The 22,452-nt window shown below is 36.8% G+C and overlaps 1 protein-coding gene across 1 annotated transcript; it reads right to left on the bottom strand.

Annotated features, from left to right (window-relative positions):
* Nucleotides 1-41: 41 nt before the first annotated feature.
* On the bottom strand, nt 42-21,938 carry roq (RING finger and CCCH-type zinc finger domain-containing protein roquin). The gene is made up of 16 exons (XM_073074746.1): nt 21,825-21,938; nt 21,146-21,308; nt 19,802-19,988; nt 18,770-18,933; nt 17,466-17,603; nt 16,727-16,834; nt 16,132-16,465; nt 15,581-15,742; nt 13,555-13,699; nt 9,968-10,188; nt 9,391-9,475; nt 8,959-9,275; nt 8,529-8,632; nt 7,901-7,960; nt 7,098-7,202; nt 42-2,313 (listed from the first exon to the last, which is right to left on the bottom strand). Exons 2-16 carry the CDS (start codon nt 21,305-21,307, stop codon nt 2,245-2,247), a joined length of 2,361 nt encoding a protein of 786 aa, XP_072930847.1. The 5' UTR covers nt 21,308; nt 21,825-21,938; the 3' UTR covers nt 42-2,244.
* Nucleotides 21,939-22,452: the final 514 nt, after the last annotated feature.

Below are 22,452 nucleotides of genomic sequence, written 5' to 3'. Positions count from 1 at the left end.
ACTGATACAAATCAGAGGCAAATACTGTTAACACAATAAATATGCTACGAAATTAATAAATAATGCATTAAATACTTCCAAAAGAGTATTATTTATATAATTACACTATTTTAGATCATATAACTACATGGACAGAAAATTAAATCTCATAACGACACACGCAAATACATTTCTTTAAGAGTATTAAAGTTTTACAATAGACTTAAACATCAGTTATAAATTATAATTATACGGTTTTCTTCTTATTTACAACTTCTGTCCCATCTCCTTAAATACAGTCTTTCTTCCCAATAAATCATTTACTTTATAGTCACTTTGGTTGTCAGTAAAGAAGGAATAATCCCAATAAATAAAAACTCATTAAATAACTTGTTATCACATTATTCATAATAAATTTTATATACTTTATAGTTTTTTTTTTGTAGATATATGGTTATGTAGTACTTAACATTCAAATATTTGTGATCACCCTATATTTTATATCGATATTTCAATACATCTTGCATCATGTATCACACAAATCGTTACTATCGGAAATATTTGATGCAAACAATATGAAAGACACCGGAGGGGCTAATAAGGATTCAACCCAAATGAAAAGTAATTATAAATTATTACATTCAAAATATATATGTGGTTTCATATATAACAAATTCATTTAAATTATCGAAAAATATGATTTTTATAATGCAATGATTCTAATGATAATAAAATTTGTTGGGACAATAAATTATTTGGTCACAGTGAAACTATAAGTTGAATAAAAGTTGGCGAAAAATACATAGTGTAAATAAAAATTATGTCTAATTTAGGCCATTAAGGTATACTATAATTTATCCGTGAAATAAAATAGAGGCTATTTCATATTGTAAAAGACGCTTTCAATTTACATTTTAGGCGGACCGCTGCCGCACGTTATCCGGACGGTTGTCGTACTGCACACGGGCTGTTGCGTATCCAAAGGGTAAAAACTGAACCCTATTACTAAGACTCCGCTGTCAGCCCGTTTGTCATAGACCTCAATAACTTAAACTTCAATTTTACAGAAAATGAATGAATTATGCTATAACAACAAATGCTAAAAATAGCCTAAGAATAAATTGCGACAAGAAATCGCAATTTTTTGGCGTGTTTCGCTTTATCTATTGAACCGTAATAGATATATAGTGTACATTTACACCATTAATTTATTTCTATTGCAGCTCTGATAACAAAAATAAATAATGAAAAATTGGTGGTATGGAGAACTCCGTGTGCGAGTACAACTCGCACTTGGCATTATTTTTATCTGCGGGAGCAGACTGTCGCCCATTTATTAGAAAGGCAAAGGCATTGTGATTACCATGTGCCAAGATTTTGTATGAAATATCACAACCGTCCGTGTACAGTACGATATCCGTTCTGAAATAATTTGAAACCGCCTCAATCTACACAAAACCAGACTCAACGTAAGATTAAATAATTGTTTTGAATTTGAACGTAAAATATAGAAAAATTATGTATATTCTCTTCTCTTTAATAAGTAAAAATGAAGTGGCTATAAATAATAACATCACTTCAAATATCACCCCGATTTCATACACTTACGCATAATATTTATGTTTCACTACTAAATAGCAAATTATGCATTAAACAAATAATTATTGAAATATGAAAAATTTTAATGTATATAAATATATAACGAATATTTCATTTGAACTCTATTCCTGCGACGCAATTGTTTACATAATTTATCGTAATAAATATTAAAAGAACATAATGAAAGCTTTTGTGCCACACATACATATTTAGTGTATGTTAGTCATCAAACGCCTAACATTCTATTACTCATAGTATTGATTAAATGTCGTAAGAAGTGAAAATTTTAAACATTAAACTGAATTCAATACCTTCTCTGTTAAAATATCATTGAGTTTTAATATATCTATTAAATTTCTACTACAACCACCTGTAAAGGTCTCGGTAATAATATTACTCAGCAATCTTGGGGGGGAGACGCCTTGTACTTGGCATTACATTACAAAATGATATAAATAAGTCTAATCTATTAGGATTGAAAACCATACATTAGTTGCTAATTTAACCCTACAGATTGTAAAATGCGATGTTTGTTAGTTCTAGTTCATAACGCGAGATGCACTGGGCAGATAAAATCAAACCTTTCCATGTGTGTTTTTGTTGAAAGCATTTAGCTTCACGTATCGAGTTTCGAGTGCCTCCAGTCAGTCAAGCACCAAGTAGAGCTTAGTCAGTACTTTTGAATTCTGTGTCAATACGGCGCTCCAAAGCCTGTAGTTCTTCTTCCAGCTCCTGCTACAATAAAACAATAAAAAAGAAAAATCAGATATATAAATCAGATCCAATCAAGACAACTAGAGTTGTCTGACCCCTGGTTTATCGAAGTAATAATAATAATCATATATACTTTATTGTACCCATAAACAGAATCAAAACACATGGAAATATAATAATTTTAAAAATACAATAGGCGGCCTTATCCAGGCAGCGATCTCTTCCAGGCAACCTTTAGGTGCGGAGTACGATATAGAATGATAGGTAGGGTGCAAATAACAGATTGTAGAATTTGGCATAAAATACAAATTTTGGAACAAATTATAGGAACAAATTATACGTATTTAAAAATAAAGGAGCAAGATTTAAAAGAGTTGTGACAGATTTAAGATTTAAATAAACAAATATATTAAATTACAGATAGCAAAAGCATATGGAAAGGAAAAGAAACAGAGATAGAGTTAGAGCTGAAGATAATGACATTTCACCAGATTTTTGAAGGAGTATAGAGATTGAGCATTGCGAATGTTTACAGGAAGAAAGTTCCACAGACGGATAGCGGATATAGTAAAGGATTTCCTGTAGAAGGATGCTGAGTGGAGTGGAGTAAGGAGAGCATGGTTTTCAGTGGAGCGAAGTGATCGGTCATGGGACAGATGGAGTAACTGAAATCGTTGCTTGAGGTATGGAGGAGAAGTCGGATTAAATAGTACACAATATAGAAGAGATAAAATGTGAGCATTTCGGCGAAGGCGAATTGGGAGCCACTTGAGCTTTGCACGATATTCTGAAACATGATCATATTTACGTAGCCCAAATATGAATCGTATACATAAGTTTTGGAGACGCTCAAGCTTATTTAGTTGCTCCTCAGTAATGTCAGGATAGCACACATCAGCATAGTCAAGTATTGGTAGAAGTAGAGACTGAGCAAGCGTATTTATAGTGGGAATAGGTAAAACATTTTTCAGCCTACTAAGAGAGCCCACTGCAGCAAAGAGCTTCTTGCTGACTTCGGTGATCTGTGGTGTCCACGAAAGATGCTGGTCCGTGAGGATACCTACATTTTTGACCTTGTTGCTATAAGGGATGATGTTGTTATCGAGTGGGGGTACCTGGTGCCAGTCAATTCTGGAAATCAGACGCGGACTCCCTATGATAATTGCCTGAGATTTAGTGGCATTTAGTTTTAATCCATAGGTTTTACTCCAAATCGAAATGCAAGCCTGATCCAAGTTAGTGGTTTTGATGGTAACTATTCGAGCAATGTGTGTTGCCAGTGATGACCTACGGCGCCGAAACGTGGTCCTTTACCGTAGGCCTCGTTAGAAAGCTCAGAGTCGCTCAGCGTGCTATGGAGAGAGCTATGCTTGGTATTTCGATACGAGACATGATTCGTAATGATGAAATCCGTAGACGAACTAAGCTTACCGACATAGCTCTCAAAATTAGCAGGCTGAAGTGGCAATGGGCCGGCCACATCGCTCGGAGGACCGATAACCGATGGGGAAGAAAGGTCCTCGAGTGGCGACCACGCGGAGGCAAAAGGAGTTCAGGCCGCCCCCCGACCAGGTGGACCGACGACCTGAAGAAGACGGCGGGAAACCGCTGGATTCAAAGGGCACGGGACCGGTTGGAGTGGCGCCAATTAGGGGAGGCCTATGTCCAGCAGTGGACCTCAAAAGGCTGATGGATGGATGGATGGATGGATGGTTTTGATGGCGTTCTGCAAGTTACTCAAACTAGCGTGGTTGTAAATCTGCAAATCGTCTGCATATAGATGGTAGAGCGAAGTTAGGTGAAGACTAATAGAACTAATGAAAATAGTAAAAAGGAGAGGAGACAACACGCCACCTTGTGGTACTCCGGCAGTTGTACTCGACCAATTAGAAAAATTGTCATCAATTTGAATACGCTGCCGGCGCCCAGATAGGTAACTACGAAACCAATCAATTGCCGTCGGAGATATGTAGAGAGAACGCAATACCCCCAGGAGGATGTCAAAATCAACAGTGTTAAACGCATTGCTAAATTCCAGCAGCGTTAATACCGTTAACTGTTGATTATCCATCCCCAAGCGTATGTCGTCAGTGATTTTTAGCAAAGCAGTAGCCGTACTATGACCTGGACGGAAACCGGATTGTAAAGGATTTAAAAGAGCATGAATGGCAAGGAAGGAGCTGAGCTGTTGATGGATGAGGCGTACTAGGACTTTAGACAAGAAAGGAAGTATGGATATGGGTCTGAAATCGGTAAAGTCGGATGGGTTGGATTTTTTGGGTAAAGGAATAACATTGGCGTCTTTCCAAGAAGAGGGAAAAGTGTTATTGTGGATGGAACTATTTATTATGAAGGTAATAGTGGGAAGGACTAAGTCGAGGAGGGGGATGATCATTTTACGACTAATGCAATCACTACCGACCGCATTTGAGGAAATAGAGAGTATCGCCCTCTCCACATCACGATCCGAAAATTGACTAAACGAAAATAAAGGAGAATTTGGATTGGGAATATGTGATAAGTGATTAAGAGTATTATATTTCAATTCAAGATCAAGATTACCATCACTAGTATCTAACTTGTATTTCGATTTGGCAGTATTTTTTTTATTAATTAACGTCCTCACTTCATCAGTAAGCCATGGAGCTGGTAGATGGCGAATACGAACTGGACGGACAGGGGCGTGCAGGTCATAAAGTTGTACAAGCAAGGAATTGAAGAGTGCCACCTGCTCGTCCACAGTGCTTAAACGCTCTATCATACCCCAATCAGTATTAGCAGCGTCATTTCGGAGTTTCACAAGATCCATTCCACTAAAATTACGCTGAAGGAGAATCCTTGACATTAGCCTTGGGAGGTCGGATTTTTATGACAAATAGAGAAGGTCATGGTATGAAAAGCCCTCGGCAGCACACTGGCCTTACTTTGCAACTAAGTCTTTGCAGGACTTTGTCTAAGCAGGAGAAATAGTCAACGCTGAGTCAACAGAAAGATGGATTTCCAGAAATAGATGCTCAGATTCGTTCCCAGAAGTGTCCTGCGGTGACTTATTTATGACTGAAAACGGGATATGGGAACGAAGGTAAATTGCAACTCCCCCCCCCCCCCCCGCCCCGAGCAGTGCGATCGTTGCGGATAAGATGAAATCCGGGAATAGAATAAGCCGTTGATGGAAGACACGGCTTAAGCCATGACTCTGAAACAAGAATAGCATGAATATGTGTGCTAACAAATGTTGACAACAAGTCGGGGTAATGTGCTGGAATGCTCTGTGCATTTATATGGACAACATTAAAATTTTTCAGTACATCTGAGAAATAAGAATCTAGAGTTATGTTTAAGGGAGGGATACTTTCAAAACTATCGTTACTACTTAATCCGTCTGAGGCAGAGGAAAAGGAAAGTGGAGGCTCATTGCTATCATCAAATAACATCATACACAAGAAAACAATAATAAATTAAAAACTATATTATATAACAATAAATTAAAATATATATAAATCTATAATAGATATATAGATTTAGAATATATATGTTTATTTGAAATAAATAAATAACTAACTTTAACTCCTGCCCACCAGCACACCATAAAAGCAATACAAAATCAATAATTACTAATTAACAAGGAGTTACATTAAATTAATTATGGCCATAATTAATTTCTTATACGTACATTGAATATAACATTGACAACATGAGAACATCATGAAAAAAACCTACATCCATGTATCTAAATATATATATAACTCAAAGGTGACTGACTGACATAGTGATCTATCAACGCACAGCCCAAACCACTGGATGGATCGGGCTGAAATTTGACATGCAGGTTATGACGTAGGCATCCGCTAAGAAAATATTTTAATCAATTCTACCCCCAAGGGGATAAAATAGGGGATGAAAATATTACTTCGTAACGCGAGCGAAGCCGCGGGCAAAAGCTTGTTCTGTAATAATTTCCTAAAGGTGTGCGGAGTTCATCTATCCGAATTTACTAGCGGTATCAGGCCACGTTATAGTATTAATCTCATCATGATGGGTCGACAATGATGATGTAATCCATTCATCACTCCAACTCATCACTCAAAGTCCACGCTTGGTAAAATGAGTTTCCCCTACAAAAGGAATTTTAAACCGCCAAAAGCAAGCATCAGATCTATAGTTACAGAGACAGTATTATTATGAACTAGCTTTTACACGCGACTCGCACGCAGTAATTTTTACTTATCTCTCAAGAACAATATTTTTTTTTACTATATTTTCTGAACCGTCGATAAATTGTGTACAAAATTCCAAGACAATCCGTTATGTAGTTAACACGGGAAATTGTAAAAAACAAACAAACAAATTAACATTCACGTTTATGATATTAGTTATAGTTGGGCCATTACTAACGTGCGAACTGAGCCATAAGTCATTTTTATCAGATATTTATGATAAGTGTGAGCGAGAGACACTTATAGGCATTACGGAACTCCCGCTCAAACTTCTAGTGTTGTGTGTAACTACAAAGAGATTTGTCGACAGTCAATAGCAGGTAATCAAGGAAAGGTTAAGGAAATAATGCAAAATATTTTTAGGATGTATTTCTAATACCTGCTTTTAAAACAAACAATGTATTAAATGTTAGACATACAACTTAAATAATAAGTTAATTGCGACCGCGTCGTTTATAGCTACCTGCGTCCGAACGGCATCCCTTTATCGCTAACGAGTTGTGCGACTTTGTATCATTCCTTTAACGTTATGTTTTATGAGTCAGGTCGCACGTTTGTAATGGCCCAACTATATTATGTGCAACTTACGTCATCAGCCCTGTTGCTGAGGTCAGCGGTGGCGGCGGCCAGCCTCTCGGTGACGGTGAGCCTGTCCGCGCCCACCGCGCGTCTGTCGCCAGACACATTGAACATCTGCGAAAAATTAGTTAAACAGAATCGTAAATACAATAATAATTCCTGCCACGAACGTGCAAGATGTGGAATGTATTTCCTTCTGAGGTATTCCCGGAGCGCTATGAGCCCCATCTCTTCAAAAAAGGTGTAAAAAGAGGTACAATTATAATATATATATATATATATATATATATATTATATATATATATATATATATATATATATATATATATAGGAAATTTGTCTGTGACGGTACCACCCCCATGTTGTAGGGTAGGTGGCGGTGATTCTGATTTGGAAGATGTTAATGTTAATTAATACTGTATATGTTAATACTGAAAATGTAATAAAATAACCATGATGTTTCGACCGAGAGTTATAGTCTTCAGAAGTAGATGAACTTATCAAGAATTAAAAATACCTGTTCACCCAAGTTTTCAAAGTAGCTAAACACCATTAGCATAAGTATTAGACGAAAATCATAAAGCGGCCGTATTAGAAGAATAATTCGCGTAAAAAGTAGCCAAATCTTAACCTGTTTATCTGATTCTGGAGTTGACTGTACCATCGCCATAAATGTTTTTAACGTGAAGCAGTTCTTGCATTTTGATGGAAGGGTGTGGATGTAGGCTTACTTGTGCACGATATTTGTCTTCAGTCAACATTGTAAACCACATTGATAAAAAAAATACCAAGCTACAATAAGTAGTACTTACATCATCAGAAGAAGCAGGGCAATGAGGTAGAGCATTTCTAATACCATCGAAAGTAAATACCTGTAGAACAAATATTATTTTATTAATGCAAGGGGATTTCGCCTACTAGATTGTAATATTCGGTCACACTATGAGTTAATTACACCCCTTATATTATGCTATACTAGCAAATATGTACTATGTATATGTATGATCGATAACTTCCTTAGGAAACGAAAACCCTTCAGAATTCTTTTAAATAAGTCGTCAAGGTGGCTATCAGTTCGTACTTGGTCAGCGCAGTGGAATGTGGCCTAAACCTCCCTAACTTTTTTATAATATAAGTAAGTGGCTACGCCCATCCATAAACATCTGTAATCAACCCACAGATGCGCCGCTACTCCTGAGGACTAAGATGGAATGCGTCGGAAACGTATGTCTCCCTTACCACATCCCACAAACCAAAACAACAGCGCTTAACACTGTTGTTATTGGGCTAAATTAGTGCCGAGTGCCGAGACTCGACCACATAGGGTTCACGAAGAACCCAAGACTTTTTCTTCTTCTTTCAAGAAAAAGATAAAATATCTTTGAGTTTCATGGTAGTGGAGTAAAAAAATTAAATTTGCATTTGCCATTATAAACTCACGGTATTGGTTGGCGGCCACGCGGGATCCATAATCCGGTCGCGCGGCGGGATAGGAGCATAACCTGGCGCCTTGGTACGGTAGTCTGGCAAGAGGTCTGACGGCACTGCAATATTTATACAAATCTTATATTTTACCCTTAATTCTACTCCGAATGTGAAAGCCAAATTACGTGTAATCAAATTTTAAAAAATTTAATGAAATATTCGATCAATGTATCCATGTATTTAACATAAGAAATTAAGTAAAGGTTGATAAAGATTCTTCTAAATACAAATTATAAAAGAGAAGTTTGTAAAACATTAAAATACACATAGTACACAAAACAGAAGGATGAAATAATAGAGCAACTAAAAAAAAACAAAACAAGTAAATCATAAAACTCCTACATTACTTAAGTAGGGTTTACAAATGAAGAAGCGACATACTCACGATCATCAAAAGTGTACGGGCTTATGTTCCGTGGTTGCTCGTGTTGCACGGGCACGAACATGTTCGGCAACGGCGGCGGCATGCTCTGCTCGGGCCCCTGGTAACCGGCGACTGGCCCCCCAGCGGTACTGGGGCCCTGGTACACGGGGCTCACGTAGTCTGGTCGCGGGTACTGGATGTTGTTCGGTGGCTCGTCGTGTAAGGCCACTATGCCACCGAAACGCCCGAAGTACGGACGCTCAGGGATAGGTATGATCAGGCCCTCCTGGCTTATGCCCATCGGCACTTGAGTGTGAAGAACCGGAGATGTGAATGTACTGTGAAAAAAAAAAGTAAACATTACAATTTTTATTGTAAAATTATTTAAGAAAACATTGTTTTTGAACTGGAATGTACATGGAAACAATTAACATGTATAAAAAACATGTTTACCCAGGTTGAATGTTCTCGTTGTGAGTATTATCAGGGCTCGGGATCATATCTTGCGGTAGACCCTGAGGAGGAAGCTGCGGTATCGCTGCAAAAATAAATAAACATATAAATAAACACAATTGAAGCGTCCGATTGTAATTTAAATAAAAAGTGGATAATTTTATTGTTTTTACAATACTAAAAAATAAAGCACAATATTATTTTAAGTTTTTGCCTTTTTTTGCCCGATAAACCCTTTGAAGCGGGCAAAATACCGAGAATCGGGTAAATTACAAGAGAATCATTCATTTTAGGTGGTAGAACCCTTTGTGGTTCGATTCCGGCGGCACCACCGCCACACCTATTTCTACCTAATAACAGCAGTGGTAGGCGCTGCTGTATTCCGTTTTGAAGGTTGTGGTAAGGGAGACATACTTTTCCAAGGCGTTCCAGCTTAGTCCTCAGGGGTAGCGGCGCATCTGTGGCCGACCTCAGGTAGGAATATCTAATCCTATCTGGGTTTAATTACAGACGTCCATGGGCGGCAGTAGCCACTTACCATCATCTGCTACTCTTATATTAAAAATAAACCACTTACGCGGCACGCTGTACGTCTCGATCTGCAGATGCGGATGTTGGTGTTGGTGCGGGTGTGGATGTTGGGGGTGTTGGTGTTGCGGCGGCAGCGGGTACCGCGGGTACATCGGCTGCAGCAGCGGCTGCGGCAGCGACGGCAGCGGCATGCCCGACGACAGCGGCGCGATGTAAGCGTAGTTGCCATTCGTCACCGGCTGACCGGTGTTCGTCAGACCCCTGTATCTGCAATGGACATGATGACAAATTTTGAACTCTCCTTCTATAATGTAGGTACATGTCTACTGATTCCAAAAAAACGTATTATTTCGGCAATAAATTCTGTATTAACGTAAATATTAGCACTTTCAAAACAAATTTTGTATTAACCGCGAAAACGCTCACGGGTGTCATGGCGTCCGCGAGTGACGTCAAGCTTCGATATCCTATAGATAAGTTCAAGCAATACATTGACACGCCCAAAAATGACGTCATTTCGCCCCGATTTGCGTTTTAGACAAGATGGCCGGCTGCAGTATTTTATACTTTTATTTTATTGAAAATATGATTAATCCTAAAGTTTTTATTAAAACTGGGCTATTTTTGAGAATGCTTTCAACATATTGTTTTTAAATAAATCATTTATTCTTCGATTTTTTAATACTGTTATCATGCCCATTGTTGCTGCGATTTTATTAACTGTATGTATGTATGGAAGGGATACACAATTTGTTAATTACAAATTCTAGCTATAAATATATACAAATTATTTCTAATTTACAATATGTACAATCAAGTGTAAAAAAAGAGAAAATCTTAAGTAAAATAAATCATCTAAAATTCCCGTATGAGGCAAAGCGGCGTTTCCTTGTTTTACAGCAAAGCTTAATTTTTGTGCAATGTAGCGGCCTGATGTTTGGTCACCGGAAGCGGTAATGGAACAGAATCTTTGAACTCGACTTTAATCACTTTGAACGGTCAGTTTAATTCAAATTATTGGACCATTATCAAGAATCGATGAAAAATATACAATTTTAATAATTTTGTCGCATTGCCCGTATCAGAATCATGAGGATTAACGATTTACGAAGCAGTATTCGAACGCCTTAGAGAGAGTTCAAGGCGAGGTTACTAAAATAAGTACTATAAAAGCAAGGTATTTACTTTTTTAACTAACATATATTTTTAGGTTATTTTTGTGATTGTGTTTGAAGTATAGTGATAGTAGCCAATGGGCGGTCAGCTTTAAACGTATGCTTGATTGGAATACGAAGTGTATATGATTGGTTTAGAATGTTTCTTCTAATACATTTGCAATTTTATTGAAAAGCCGAGCACATGTACCTAATATAATTTATGTCTACCACTGGGATATTTTTAAACTCTTTGCGCATTTGCCTTAAAAATACAATGTTATTGTAATGAAGTCTCATTGTTGTATTGAAATTGTAATTTTTACAAATATTTTCCTTTATTCATAGTAACAATGTGAACACGCGCAACGAACAGCGATAAGAACGAGATCTCACTGATAATTTAACAAAAATAAAGTTATTTTACATTTTGTACACATATTTTGACGATTCGTAGAGATGAGATGCATATTTACGCAAAAATTTCATAGTAAACGCAAGCATTTTATTATAATATATGTATCTATATTGTTCCTTAAATGTCAGTTATTGTTTCAATATTAATAACATATTAGCAAAGAAAGAAAATATGCAAAAGCTGATGCAAGGTTTATACAAATCATAATAGTGAAATTAAAAAAGAAAGCTGTGCTTATTCGCTATTATTAACACAATAATAAAAATGAGCATGCACATTTTAGAATTAGTTTAAGAGAATGTAATAGACGCATGAAAACAGCAATGAATGCCCTTAATTTGTATTCGTTATGGAACTGCGTTTTAGATAAGCTTATGCAACAAATAAGGTGTACTTTTCGCAAAGCATTGCACTGCCATTATTTAAAATACATTATATTAATATACATGTATGTTATATTTAATTTTTAAAAGAATAACGTAATTAAGACTTGAATCTTGGAAGTTTACCGCGTCATAAGTCACATTAATCGACACCATTGCACCGATAAACAAGGTTACCACGTACGAACGATTGGATGTTACGTGATCTATTCACGTATCACTCGAAGACCGTGTGATGCCCATCACAGGTCACTGCCACTTAACACCAATTGCATGGAGTGTTTGCTACATTGTTACATATTAATATCCTCTGTTGCTTATGCACTTAGCAACAGAAACATAATGCAGCAAACTTCTCTATTTATTATAATACAATGGAGTTACACTGCAACTGGCTACTACTTGTATGTTTAATTCGTTCAATTGAACGAATTCGTAACCGAATTATCTGATGTGTGTGCTGCGGATTGATGTCAATAGGTTTATGTAATTATGAAAAATAATTTTAAGGCTCGCGCAAGCGGGTAACAAAAAACGTCTAGAAATTTTTTGCAATGGATTCGTTTAACGTAATATCATAAAAATAAAAACTTGAAATTTAAAAAGAAAATATATTTTTCTAGAGTAACATACTTCTTCCCTTTTGGTGGAAAGTACGGATGCATGCAGACTTATATATAACGCGACAATGGTAATGCTTAGGATTGGCCACACATCTCTTATGGGTTTCAGGTGTAACCCTTGTTATATGTATTTGGAGTTGCTGGCATGGCATGCAACAGATATCCATGGGCGGCAGAGAACTCTTACCACCTGCTTCAACCCTTTAAAATAATTTCCGAAGTGCAGGTCGAACTCGCACATGCAGTGTTTCAACCACCAACATTTTCACATTTCTTTATTTTTAGTATTTGTTTATTATAGCCATAGATTAGTAAAGATTACTCACTCCTAACAAGAAAATGTACCCAGTTTTGAGAATTGAAATAGTTGCGTAAAAAAGTTTTGCCACGTCTCCGTGCTAAAATATCCCTAAAATATTTGAAATTATTATTATAAATTATTTATTTATTATGTAAATTACGCAGCATTAGTTATTTATTCGTAAATTTTCCCTAAAAATGTATTTATTTGTCAAGAATTCAAAAAAAGAACTTACTAAAATAAGCCATTTGTGGCTTCATTCAATTTCAAGGCGGCGAAGTATCTTTACTAATCTATGATTATAGCAAACATTTAAGTAATGCACTGTGAAAATTTGAACTGTTTACCTATGTCGGTTCAATAGATAAAACGAAAAACGTCGAAAAATAGCGGCTTCTTGTCGGCGACACTCTTTTATTTTTAACCTTTTTATTTGTATTATTAGTTGTTATAGCGGCCATACCTAATTAGTAAAATCAAGTGTCTATCTATTAAGGTTCACGAGATAGAGCACTGTGACAAACGGACAGACATACAGACGGGTATGAAGGGTGTGGTAAGGGAGACATACTTTTCCGAGGCGTTCCAGCTTAGTGTTCAGGGATAGCGGCGCGTCAGTGACCGACCTCAGGTAGGAATATCTAATCCTATCTGATTACAGATGTCCATGTGCCTGGGCGGCAGTAGCCATTTACAATCAGTTGGACTGCATGCTCGTCTGCTACTCCTATGTTATAAAAAAAATACCATTTACCTCTCCAGCTCTTCTTCGAAGTGTGCGAAGTTGCAAGCGCTCCCTCTCGGGCAGAAGGACCGCGCGACGGCGTCTCTGCACATCGACGTCTTGTACTTGTTGTGTGTGGGCGTCGATCCCGCCGTCTGGGGAGAAGGCTGCCCTACTATACGAAATAATATATGTGTTACAATTTATTTCTTCATCAATTTTTTTTTAATTATCGTATTATGTTACTGCGTTAACATTGAATAAAAAACGAAATAGGATGATAAATACGTTTGTGATACATACTTATAATAAAATGAGGTAAGATGAGAATAGATATTTGTAAAACTAGGTATATAAGTAAATGGTTATTTACTAAAGCCACATAGCAAATGATTTTATAAAATGGAATTACGGGTTTTGCCTGTCATCAAAAATATTATTCAAATGACGCAGCGCACGTAGTAGCATATTAAATAGTCGATTTATAATCACATAAACTTAAATGGTTTAAAAATCAAGAATTAATTCTTTTGATGAAGCTGGCGTTACTTGTAATAGATAGTGAGGACTGAAATCTAAGTCACCAAACAGTACGCTAGGGGCGCTGATTAGAAATGTATGGGCAAATACGTAACCAAATACCAAAACAACCATTTTTGTAAAAACTCATACTAAAGGTACTGGTCTGTCACATTCAACGTGTTATCTAAGTGACAAAAATGGTTGACTATTCTAAAAACAATTATTCTCTTAAGGGCTGGTACACAAAACTGCGATGCGACGTCGCATCGTAAAAATCTGCGAGCTACCTCGACGCATCGCAAGAACTTGCGAATTAATTAACGCATCGCACATTCCTGCGATGTTTCGTCATACTTGTTGACGCCATTTTTAGTTTGTTCTGAGACAGCGTGTGGGGAAGACGTACAGACCTGTATTTGTTGGGTGGGAAGACGTACACTTTAACGTAAAAAAAATGACAAAGTACGTCGTTGACTTTTTTATATTACTGATTCCTGTTTCCTGAGCCCTGTTCTTTGGGAAACTAAATATAAAATGAATGATAAATGGATGAACCCAAAATTTTATTTGTTACTCTTTCCTGTATCTCTTAAACAATAACAAAAGTGCACACTTCTTTTTACGATCCATATCACGACCTAATTTTCAAAATACGTTCCGTACGGTTGACGGTTGTCAGAAGAATGGTCACCCTGGGAGACGCTATGCCGTACGATACGCATCGCAGCAATTCGAGTTGCAATTTTCTGCGTTGCGAATTCGCATCGCGTCGCATCGCAGTTTTGCGTACGAGCCCTAAAGGCCTCCGTCATGCCCGAGTTTCTTAAAAAAAAATCCTAAATGTCAAACTTATCAATCCGCACTTCATCGCTTTGGTAGACTAATGTCAACTCTTTTCATTTCAAAAGTAGATCTGTATTCATCTTTATATGAGGATAACTTAGTCCTTGGGGGTAGCAATACATTTGGGACATACTCCAATTAAGTCTTCGGTTATTTATAAATGGCCACGGCCGACAGTACCACTAACTCTCACAAGGACCTTTCATGTTTAATACTTATACGAGCTTTTGCCCGCGGCTTCGCTTGCGTTACGAAGCAATATTTTCATCCCCTATTTTATCCCCTTGGGGGTAGAATTGATCAAAATCCTTTCTTAGCGGATGTCTACGTCATAACATGTACCTGCATGCCAAATTTCAGCCCGATCCGTCCAGTGGTTTGGGCTGTGCGTTGATAGATCACTACGTCAGTCAGTCACCTTTGAGTTATATATATTTAGATAATTCGACGCCTGGAAGGTAATCCTTTCTAAGCGACATTGCATGAACTTTACATTGAATGAAGTTGAAATATCAAAAATTAAATTAAATAAACTCACCCAATAGATGAGATACTTTTAACAGACATAAATATTTGCAATGGAATAATTATGTAATTTTTTTAAATTTCATATATCGATTTATTTCTTGTATCAACGTCTCTTGCTAAGGATTGCCATTCAAGCGTCGAATTATTAGAAACAAATACTTACAGGTCGCAGGTTCAAGTGGTCTGTCTTGGAGTGTGTGCTTTTGGTTGTGGTTGCTGTCGCGGCCCGCAGCTTGTTGCTGCAGGTAGTGGATGAGCCCGGAGACAACCTCCTTGATAGACGTTATGATTTCCGCGAGCTGTTGCCACGTAGGACACTTCGCGTCTGTTAAAAACATAAAAAATATATGTATACAGATGTATTGTACAAAATTTTAATATTATATATGTTTGATATTCTTTTTATCTTGTAATAACAGCCATGTTATTAAAGAAATGCGTAAAAACGCTGGATACACTGATAATGGATTTTGGAAATTCTTAATAACTCTGCGAAACGTATAGTTACGGATAGTTCCACCATAAAAAAATATACCAAACGTTTTAACCCCAAAGAAATAATTATAAAATGTAAATCTCGGAACACTTGCTCGCGTCAGGGCGTCCGAATGATGAATGTCACCATAAATTCAAGCAACTCAATTCCTGTATCAACACAATAAAGTGGTTTATAAAGAGGTGACATTGGCAGTAAATTAACGCACAAATACTAACCGGGGCTCGCATCGATGCTGGCGAGCCGGTCTAAATGCATGCTCATCACGACCAATTGAGCTGGATCGCCGGTCCTTTGTAACGCTATGAACAGCTCTTGAACCGATTGGGCGAACGATTGTGGGGTTTGTAACTTGTCTATTATGCTCTGCATGTGGCTCTTATGCGCCGTATCCCCATACAATAGGGCGCTCCACTGATCCGGTGCGATTCTCAAGCCGGCTTCGGTTGCGATTTGTACAATCTGCGCGTCATGCTCACGACGCAGGGCGTCGTACGTCCGAAATTCATCCTTTAGTTGCATCAGTGACGAATCTGATTCACGTTTCGATACCTGCGAAATAACATTGCATTACTGCATTGGTGTATAGTCCGCTCATAAACTTCAAGTCCGCTTTAAGTTTTTGCGCGCAGGTGTAGTCAGATCTAATGAGGTCGAATACAACAACAAGCTGCCGTGGGGGCCCGCGCTGTCTTCGTCACGCTAATATCTAAAATTTACTGTTACGACGCGACTCGTTTCTATATTTATAGCGAACGAGAAGTTTGGCGGAAAATAAAAACAATAATTGATTAAAATATACCAAATAGTTACCTTAAAACAAGAAGCTCTATATAGTAGCTGGACGACATGTCCTATACTAGTTTTTGATGCCTGTGGGAAATGAGGCTCTAATCTTTGGACTACAAACATCACTAACACCTGTTGGGAAGATAATACTTTATATTAGCTCTAATCATAATATAATAAATAGTAATAGTAGGTAAAATTGGGAAAAATAAAAATTTTCAAAGAAAGTTTAACAAATAAAAATAGTTATAGCATAGATCTGCACATTAAAATGTAGTCATATGTAAGTATTTTATTAACTTCAATCATGACTTCCTTTACAAAGTACTTTAGCCAATTAAATGAAAAATTATCATCATCTTCATGACAAATGATACTATGAACTTATGTAACATGTCCTTTGGATATAAATATAGCATTGATTAGTTCGCTGCAGATGTATTTACTGGCTAAGTTTTGATGCCTGTGCCATCCTGCCTATATCACAAAATTGCTGTCATACCACTTAAACCTTCCAACCTAAATCCTGTCACCCTCAGATAATATACCATATTGTTTTTGTTGTTTATATTTTGGTATTTTTTCACGATCAGATATACAAATAAATTCTATCTTAACCGCTTTATAATTATTTTCAGTGTGTTTGACATATGATGCTGAAACATCTCAACATTTATATTGCTACACAATTAGTTTAATGATATAGAGTTCTATTTTTCTTAGATATATAATGCTACTAATAAAACATTAATAGATATTGTACCTTTCTGGAGAGTGCAGAACCGTCCTCGAGAGCTAGCAACACCAGTTTCAATACCTCCTCTTGCATCGCTGGCCCGAGGAACTGGCAACCTCTTGCTCTCACAGCAGCCCACAAGTTAGCACTTAGCTGCTGTGGGTTCTTGAAGTAAAAGATCAAAAATAATATATTTTTATTGGAAATATTACTTATTTGTAAGATTCGTAATGTGCGCTACAATCAAGTGCCTAGTGACTCTTACAATATACTAATAGACAAAAAACTAAATATAATATAAAAAAAATTGAATATATAGAGCCTCAATGGATGAGCGGTGTCACAGGTGGTAAACAACTACAAAAAAATATATATAGTCGAACATAGGTTCTGCATAAACATCTCAGTTTGTTGTTATTTATCTAGGAGATATATTGATTAACAATTTGTCAATGTCGCGATTTTTTCACTTACTTTTAACAAGTTTTATCTAAATGGCTAACAAGCCTGGGCCCAGGTAAGCACCACAGACTTTTTATTCATAGACATAATATGGGAAAATAGTTATTGTCACGATAGTGATGCAAAACATTATTATATGAAATGTAAGCCCTAAAGTCCTTAATAAAATACTTTAAGGTACTGCGCTACAAGGTACTGTACTGATATTATCTATTTATGTTAACACAAAGACAATCTGAACATTATGGGAGGTCTGCATAAAATGGTCTTAAAAAGTGAGAGACACAGGCAGTTCCGAAACAAAATCATATCTTTCTTTATATCTATGGTCGTATTTATATATTCTGTATCACGACTGCTCAGACACGGCCAGTTTCGGTCAAAATATATTTTTCTCTGATACTACACATTCAAATCCTATAGATAAAAATGAGCTCTTTTTTTTTCTCGGGGGCGAAACCTTCAAAAGGTACCCGGTGCCGTGGGAGCGACACGGGGTTATGTGGGACTTTTACCCCACTAAAACCCCCCGGTGGCCGTCCTCGGCGCTGCGTAGAGGACTCCGGGATCTCCAAAGGAACGCGACCGGAGTCCTCTCAGCGCACTGCCCCGTCGGGCTCCGCCCAGGTGAGTTTGTATCACCACACGGTCTGGTGTATACGACGGTATGCGACCACACATACCGCCGTCCTTCCCGGGGTCGCTAGCTAGGCGGTTCGAGCTTCCACTCTTGCCGCCCGCAACCCCGAAAGCCCCTTTTAGTCGCCTCTTACGACAGGCAGGGTAGCCCTATTATGGTCCCGGAACTACAGGGACAAGATAAAAATGAGCCCTACATAATGACTAAGTATACATATTATTAAATTTACCTGGTGTTGCAATATAAGCTCGGTGACGGTTCTTTCACCAAGGGATCTCGCCGCCCGCGCAGCCCTGCCACGCCCTTCCTCATCCGTTATAGCGCATTGCAACAACGTCACTAGCTTGCGTTGCATTGGTCTTGATAGCCGGCTGCCTGCCATATTGTTGCTCGCTGTTAGAAAATGGAAATTATATTAATTAAGTACAAATTTTAATTTGATATTGGTTTGAGATTCAGCCTCTTATGTTTATGAAAGCTTATAATCCTAACTTGACCACAAAGCAGACAATACCCTTAAACATTCTCATTATGAGAGGAGAACTGTGGATCAGTGGGACAATTGAGGCTGCTAGAAGCAGAGTACTGGTTACCATAGATTGTGGTGTCCTTCTCACGAACACTATATTTAATTAATTTATTTAAGGCAAAAAAGAGTCAAACGAATTAGACCAAGTTTGTTAATGTGATTTTTAATTATTTTCCTAATAATTAAAATATACTATACATATATGTACAATATACATATTTTAAAATGAATATTCACCATGTCACATACATTCACATATATGTGTATACATACATCATAATATGTGTAGGTATCACTCGAGTTAGCAAACACTTAACTAATTGATGCAGTGTAAACTAGGGCAGACATCTTCTATGTTCTTTGTAAACACTTACCTATGCCCCACAGGTATACACGTAAAAGTGTTTATTACAGTGCACAAGGCCACTGCACCATTTATTATTGAGTAATCAATATAAAACCAATTTAAAAAATTCTATGAATAATTATTTGGAAAGTATAGTTTGTAACGAGTTGTAACAAGTCTTTTTCTTTTATGTTACAGTTTATATAAAAAAATGGGTCTTTTTTATGTCCGACTGTTGAGCATGGGCTGGCAAGGGACTCTCGCAACAAGTAGAGGGAGGAAAATGCTTCAATGTGATTTGGTGATAACTATTTTTACGGAAATGTATACTTAAGAGGAGAGGACGCCAATGCCCAATTATAATTAAAAAGTTACTCAACACTTACCACAGAGCTTGAGATATATGGCGAGCTGCTCGAGACATCGTACGATGACGTCGTACGCTTGCCGGTCGAGCTCGGGCAGAGCTTGGATGCATGGCGGATGGAAGGGTTGCGCAGGGGGTGTGTACCCAGCCAGCTGTAACAGCGCCGTGTTCACGACGAGCTCTTCTGGCTCAGCATGGATCACTGTCTATTAATACAATACATATTTAAATATACAAGAAATTTGAGAAACAATCTGAAGGTAGAATCCATTGCCAATCGGATGTCTGCATAATAGCAGTGTTAAGTGCTGATTTAAACAGTGTAGTAAGGGAAACACTTTTATATAAACCATTCCAACTTACTTGTTAGGGGTAGCAATGTATCTGTGATTGATCAGAGGTAGAACATCAACCCTACCTAAGGTTGATTACAGAGTGGAATTATGCTCAGATGCTCTTTATTACAAAAAAACATCATGCTTTTTTAACTATAGCAATTGGAATAAGTTTTTTATTGTATTTAATATTTTTACATCACTTTACATATTCATTTAGTGTTAACAGGAGGTCACATGCTCTTTTGTTAACACTTTAAATTACGATGGTACAGGAAATAGTATTTCTTATGGAGATTACAGATTATTTTATCAACTAACTATAGTAAAATTCTTCCAATTGAATCACGAGTCTGTGATTTGATTATTATTCTATAATCGAGTTAATGAATTTATGGTTCTAACAGGGTATGGGCCAAATCCCTATATAAATACTTATCCAGTATTTCAAATAGTTTCAGTTGGAGATACTGTTTTTAAGGAATTGAAAGTAAAGTAAATACAAACAAGTAGAACAAAGTGGTAAAACCCTATGTGGTTCAACACTGGAAGCACCACTGCCACACCTTATTTGCCTGATAACAGCATTGTTAAGCGCTGCTGTGTTCCGCTGGAAGGGTTGTGGCAAGGGAGATGTACTTATGCCCAGCTTTCAATTTAGTCCTAAGGCATTGCAATGCATCTGTTGCCAGGCCCAGCAGCAATCTTTTTTTGAAATTAACAAACGCAGAATTATACTAGCAGGCTTAACAGACAAAAAACTGTTATATCATCTCATTTGAAATTTTCTCCTATTCAAAATTATTTGGTTTGTTTCAGTTTGAGACATATCCGATAAAGTAAGGTTACGGAGCTTGATAAGATTGGTATCCAACATGCATATAAATTAAATGTTTATAAAAAAGAAAGTATAATTGCCCTAATGACTAACAGATATGACAACCTAATTATCAGAATCCATCGTTATCTTCATAGGCAATGCCGAGTGTATTACATGTTCTGAATAATAAATAAAAAGCAGAACTAACCTGATCGAAGGGACATTGTTTCCTGTGCAAATGTTTGAGGCAATGTTTACAGAGAGTATGCCCGCAACCCAAGCTAATTGGGCTGCGGGGTGGCGGGCCAAACTCTCGGCAGCAGACTGGACAGTTGAGGTAGTCCGTCCATTGGGGCGCCTGGATTGGCATGCTGTGGATACACAAGCGTCAAGTTATGCTCCATGTTGCAGCATCATTTTAGGTATAAACGAATTGTATACATATATGTGCCTGCCTATTATTTTTGTTGCCTTGAAAAAATTTGATTAGTCATAAAGTCATATGGTATAAGTATAAGGCTCTATAGGCTTTATTACAGTCCAGATTAGAATGTGACTATTAATTTAAAAAATACCAAAATTGCTAATCATTATGTTATTTTATTTTCAGCTGTGAATTTCTCATGAAATATCTATAAGATTGTACTACACAGATGCGGATGACAGTGAATAAAATAAGAATTCAACAAGACTAAATGGTAGAGTAGACCTTAAATAAGAAATCTTAAAAAGAAAAGCCTTTAAATTCTTTTCTTTTTGACATGCAAAAATTGCCACCTAGGCAATGAGCTCGAACTGAGTGATAAGTAATGATGACGGGATGAATGCAAAAATACTCAATAACATTGATAGGGTGGTGCATTACTGTTAAATATATTTCCAATTACCTTAAAAATAACACGACCACTCATCACAAAAATAACACATTTAGCTTCTACCCACTTCAAATCATGATCCGTCAGCAGCAGTAAACATAGACTACATAGAATAAAGTATCAATTCACTATGAATTTATGAAATGATTCCATAAAATGATTCACAGATTACTTATGGGTACTTATAATATTTTTTTACCTTTGACGGCAAAAATCTTTGGAATAAAAACGAACAATTATTCTATTAATAAAATGAGGCTGAAGAAAAAACATTATCTGTAAATGTTAATTCAAATACACCAATATATTATATTCTTTAAAATAAATGAAAAAAAACATATATTTATAATCAAATCATACAATTTTTCTTCCAAAATATAACGTGAAATTCATTCAATATGCTTATAGCATGTATTATTATATATAGGGTATCTTATAGTGATATTCAGTTCAGAGGATAATCGTATAAGCAAATCGTAGCCGTCTTGCCCTAAATATAAAGATAAGCCCTTAGGATAAACTAGCATACGAGTTCGTCTACTATGAATGTTTTCTTGTTTCATATGGTTTAGATTTTTATTTTTAAGTAGTAATAGTCGAAGTCGGATAAATATTAAAAAATATATTTATATAATGGGCA

The sequence above is a fragment of the Epargyreus clarus genome, unplaced genomic scaffold, assembly GCF_041222505.1.
Source record: "Epargyreus clarus isolate Ecla_fem2 unplaced genomic scaffold, WU_Ecla_fem_2.2 ptg000007l, whole genome shotgun sequence".
Classification (NCBI taxonomy): Eukaryota; Metazoa; Arthropoda; class Insecta; order Lepidoptera; family Hesperiidae; genus Epargyreus; species Epargyreus clarus.
Note: the sequence above shows the minus strand (reverse complement) of the source record. Positions and strands in the feature narration are given on the sequence as shown.

Excerpts from the sequence above, each read along its gene's own strand:
- roq (XM_073074746.1), bottom strand. The coding sequence starts at position 21,307 with ATGCCAATCCAGGCGCCCCAATGGACGGACTACCTCAACTGTCCAGTC. Across the intron at positions 15,743-16,131 it reads CAGCATCGATGCGAGCCCCG|ACGCGAAGTGTCCTACGTGG; the intron begins GTTAGTATTTGT and ends TGTTTTTAACAG. Across the intron at positions 7,203-7,900 it reads GCCCTGCTTCTTCTGATGAT|ATGTTCAATGTGTCTGGCGA; the intron begins GTAAGTACTACT and ends AATTTTTCGCAG.